This window comes from Malania oleifera, chromosome 6 (assembly GCF_029873635.1).
Source record: "Malania oleifera isolate guangnan ecotype guangnan chromosome 6, ASM2987363v1, whole genome shotgun sequence".
Taxonomy (NCBI): Eukaryota; Viridiplantae; Streptophyta; class Magnoliopsida; order Santalales; family Ximeniaceae; genus Malania; species Malania oleifera.
In genome coordinates, this window is record NC_080422.1 from 35,573,414 (window position 1) to 35,577,506 (window position 4,093).

Below are 4,093 nucleotides of genomic sequence, written 5' to 3' on the forward strand. Positions count from 1 at the left end.
GTACCAATTTTTTGTAACCGAGTTGTCATTAGTGGGTTTTATTGACGCTCGGGGTATGTACTGTATTTTGGAGCATAAACTTTAGACATGTATAGACTCTGGTATGGTACGATATATGAATTAGAAAGTATAATTCCATTGCGTATTTGATGTGTATGGATATGAATGTGATTGTGTATAGGGTTTACGTGTACCCCATGGGGTCGGACCCTCATTCAGAGTAGTATCATGTGTGTTTTAAATGATACATAGACAGGTTAGGTTACTAAAATCACACCCGGGACCCATCCGCGGATTTGGGGCGTGACATAAGTACTTCATATTGAAATATCACATGGAAATATGTTGAAGCTCTTTAGGAGTCATTGTGGACTTAGAGACTTTATTTTGCAAAATCTCGGATAAAGTTTTTATAAATCAAAGTAAGAGAGTAAAGAGTTTTTGAAAACTAAAACTAAAAAACAAGAATTTTAACTGTCCAGACGACTAAAGTTTATCTTCAGAAGATTGAAATTTTTTTTCAAAAGATCAAAAATTAAGTTCAGTGTATTGAAAAATTTTCTGACGAAATCCTGAAAAGGCAGTATAGCCTCATAAGACTGAACCTTGACACCCTACTTTTCCATTAATCTATGGCTACCATAGTCCCTTTACATATCTATACAATACATATCTAGTAAGTAATCAACTGGTCAATAACAAATTGCATCATTATAGATTACTTATTAATAGAATAAAAGAATATAAAATATGAAATATGTTTATATATTTCATACTTTGTTGTGTTGATGTATATTAAAATTTTGACATGTAATAAATACAAAGTTACTTTGTCAGTTTACCAATTCAATGGATTTTCTAAAGTGATTCTAATGTCTTTTTTAAAGTTCCTCTTATTTAAGAAAAAGAAAAATGAAGAAAAGGGAATAAATTGGTTTGACCTAGTGAGGGACACCTACTATTACTATTATTATTATTATTATTATTATTAGAGAGAGAGAGAGAGAGAGAGAGAGATAGAGAAAAGTGTGTGTTAGATCATAGATGGGGACATTTTGAGTACAACTGTTTTCTATTCCATTGATACTGATAAGCAGTGTAGTTAATGAATATAAAATTAGTACAAAACCTAGTTAAGGCTTGAGAGCCAGACATATGTGTAGACTGGAGAGGATCAGTCCTCACTGGGTGTAAGTTCTTCTGAGCCATATGTATAAGCAAATAAATAAATAATTTAAATATATATAATTCAGACTTTGTTAATATTAATAAGAAAAATTAAAAATAAATAATCCATTTGATAATCCAACTGTAAAGCAACCTTTCTTGGATACAGGGATGGGGGAAAGAAAAGGAAAGGAAAACCCACAGGACCACCTGCTTTTGTTCCATATGCTTCTGCCTACCCCTGTTCCTCTTCTTCTTCTTCATCTTTCTCCCCATTTCTTCTACTAATCAAGCTAACTATGCCGTCAAGACCCTTTCCACCAAATCCGAACCCTAAAACCAGGGTCCTGTTCTTGACCATTATAGTCTCTGCTTCTGCGCTCATCCTCTTTGCCGTTCTTTATTTTCTCTTCTACCTCTGGTACTCTCTGGTCCACCGCTCTCGCACCAGCCCTTTTGATTCCAATGCTCCTTGGAAGCTTCATAGATACTCTTACAGAGAGCTCAAATCCGCCACGAATGACTTCGCTAAGTCCAATTTGATCGGTAAAGGCGGCTCTGGTACTGTGTACTTCGGCATTCTGCGGGATGGGAAGTCTGTGGCTATTAAGAAGCTCGACGCTTCTTTGTCGGCGGAGCGAGAGTTTCAGAACGAGGTGCAGATTCTGAGCGGTCTGAAATCGCCTTTTCTTGTGACCCTTTTGGGGTATTGCGTGGGAAAGTGTAAGAGATTACTTGTTTATGAGTATATGCCGAATCGAAGTTTGCAAGAATCTCTTTTCTCGGAAGGGAATTCGAGTGCAAGTTCGAACTCGAATTCGGATTTGTGTCCCACTTTGAATTGGGAAATGAGGTTTGCGATTATTTTGGATGTTGCGAGGGCGCTCGCATTTTTGCACAACGAGTGCGATCCGCCGGTGATTCACGGGGACGTTAAGCCGAGCAATGTTTTGCTGGATTCGGAGAACCGGGCGAAAATTTCAGATTTTGGATTGTCGAGGGTGAAGTTGGAAGGAGAGTTTGGGATGGAGTTATTTAGTCAGGAATTGGGTCGGAGTCAGGAGCTGTGGAAGAGCCAGGAGCTCTCGGGAAATTTAGCGGTGGTGGGTGTGGACATTCCGGCGATCGGGACTCCGGTGGAGAGTTGTAATGAGGTAGATTTTGCACTTGCTTTGCAAGCTTCTTCTTCTTCAAAAAATAGTAAAGCATGCCATAACTCCAAAACGTTAAATATAAGTTCTTTGAATTTCAATACCAATGCTACAAGTGAGAATGATGCTAGTAGTAATGCAAAGGGAAAGGAGGTTTCAAGCATGGATGTTCGTGGGGAAGATTGTAATAAATTTGCAGCTTATGATGATGAATCTTGTAGTGCTGATCACAGTAAGGAGTTGAATTTTTGTGCTTCAACACTTGCAGATGATACGGCTGGGGTAAAACAATGGGGAAAGGATTGGTGGTGGAAGCAGGATGGTAGTGGGGAATTGTCCAGCAAAGATTATGTTATGGAGTGGATAGGGAGCCAGATTTGTCCCTCGGCAAACCCTGATTGGGATGAAGATAAGAAGTGCTCGGCGGAGACAACCCATTTGGATAATTCAATTGGGTTGGATAAATTAGAAGACATGGGTGAACCTCAATTACACGAATTAGGTTTTGAAAATTCCAAGAAGAGGTTTGAGAAGAAAGAATCGAGGGGCTGGAAGACCCGTAATAAGAAGCATAGGAAGATCCAAGAATGGTGGAGAGAAGAACATCTTGCTGAAATTAGCAAGAAGAGCAGTAATCTAAAGAAGCTCGAAGTGAAGTGCAAGAAAGGCTTCAAAATTCCACATTTCAATATGGGTCGACATTTTCATTTTCAAAGGCGAAGAAAATTTAGAGAACAGAATCAAAATGACAATGATCAAAGTGGGGAATTCAGCTTTAGAAGGGGTTGGAAGAAAAAGAACACCCATTCAGGGGGAAGTGAGATGTGGAGTGGAGATCTTTTTAGTCGTGAGCTCAGTAGCACAACAAGCATGCGAGGTACTCTGTGTTACGTTGCGCCAGAGTATGGTGGATGTGGGTTCTTAATGGAGAAGGGCGATATATACAGTTTTGGGGTCTTGATCCTTGTGATCGTCTCCGGGAGAAGGCCACTCCATGTCCTTTCCTCACCCATGAAGCTTGAGAAAGCAAACTTGATAAGCTGGTGTAGAAACTTGGCTCAAACTGGAAACATTTTAGATCTCGTTGATGAGAGATTGAAAGAGAGGTACAATAAGGAGCAGGCAAGCTTGTGTATCAACTTAGCGCTCGCTTGCTTGCAGAAAATGCCAGAGTTGCGGCCAGACATTGGGGACACTGTTAAGATTTTAAAAGGTGATATGGATCTTCCGATTCTCCCTTTTGAGTTCTCTCCATCCCCTCCTTCCAAAATCCTCAGCAAGTCCAAGAGAAAAAAGAAGGCCAATGTAGACTACATTTAATTTGAAACACCCTCTTGAATTTGATCACATCAAGTTGTGGTTTCTGATGAGTGTTTGTGGGAGAGATCAATGGGAATGGTTTGTTAAAGAACCCTTGCAGGGTTTGGAGGTTTGTGTACTAGAGGATTATGTTGTTGTAATATAGTTCAGAACTCAAATGAATTTTTTCTGATTTATTTGTCACTAACTGGATACAAACATTTATGTTAAACCGTCTAAGGGTGTTTTGTTTGTATGCTCTTGGTTCTGCAAATTTCAGTGCAGTATGAACTACTCTGTTGGATTTTTCTTCATAATAGGTATAGCACGTAAATTTGGAACTTGGAAGGACTTGGGGTCTGTTCCCTGAAACCTGGCTTCTTACAATCAGCTGGAAAGAGATTTTTATCTGGTTTGCTCATCATACATAACCTTGATCATGGGGTGAAGCATGGCGTATAGAATATTTTCAGGGC

General features: G+C 39.3%; 1 protein-coding gene across 1 annotated transcript; it reads left to right on the plus strand.

The window, feature by feature from the left end:
* Nucleotides 1–1,319: 1,319 nt before the first annotated feature.
* Nucleotides 1,320–3,849, plus strand: LOC131158325 (putative receptor-like protein kinase At1g80870). The gene has a single exon (XM_058113111.1). It carries the CDS (start codon nt 1,467–1,469, stop codon nt 3,636–3,638), a length of 2,172 nt encoding a protein of 723 aa, XP_057969094.1. The 5' UTR covers nt 1,320–1,466; the 3' UTR covers nt 3,639–3,849.
* The last annotated feature ends 244 nt before the right edge of the window (nt 3,850–4,093 follow it).

Bases quoted from the DNA above. Each gene is read 5' to 3' on its own strand.
- LOC131158325 (XM_058113111.1), top strand. From the start codon at position 1,467: ATGCCGTCAAGACCCTTTCCACCAAATCCGAACCCTAAAACCAGGGTC.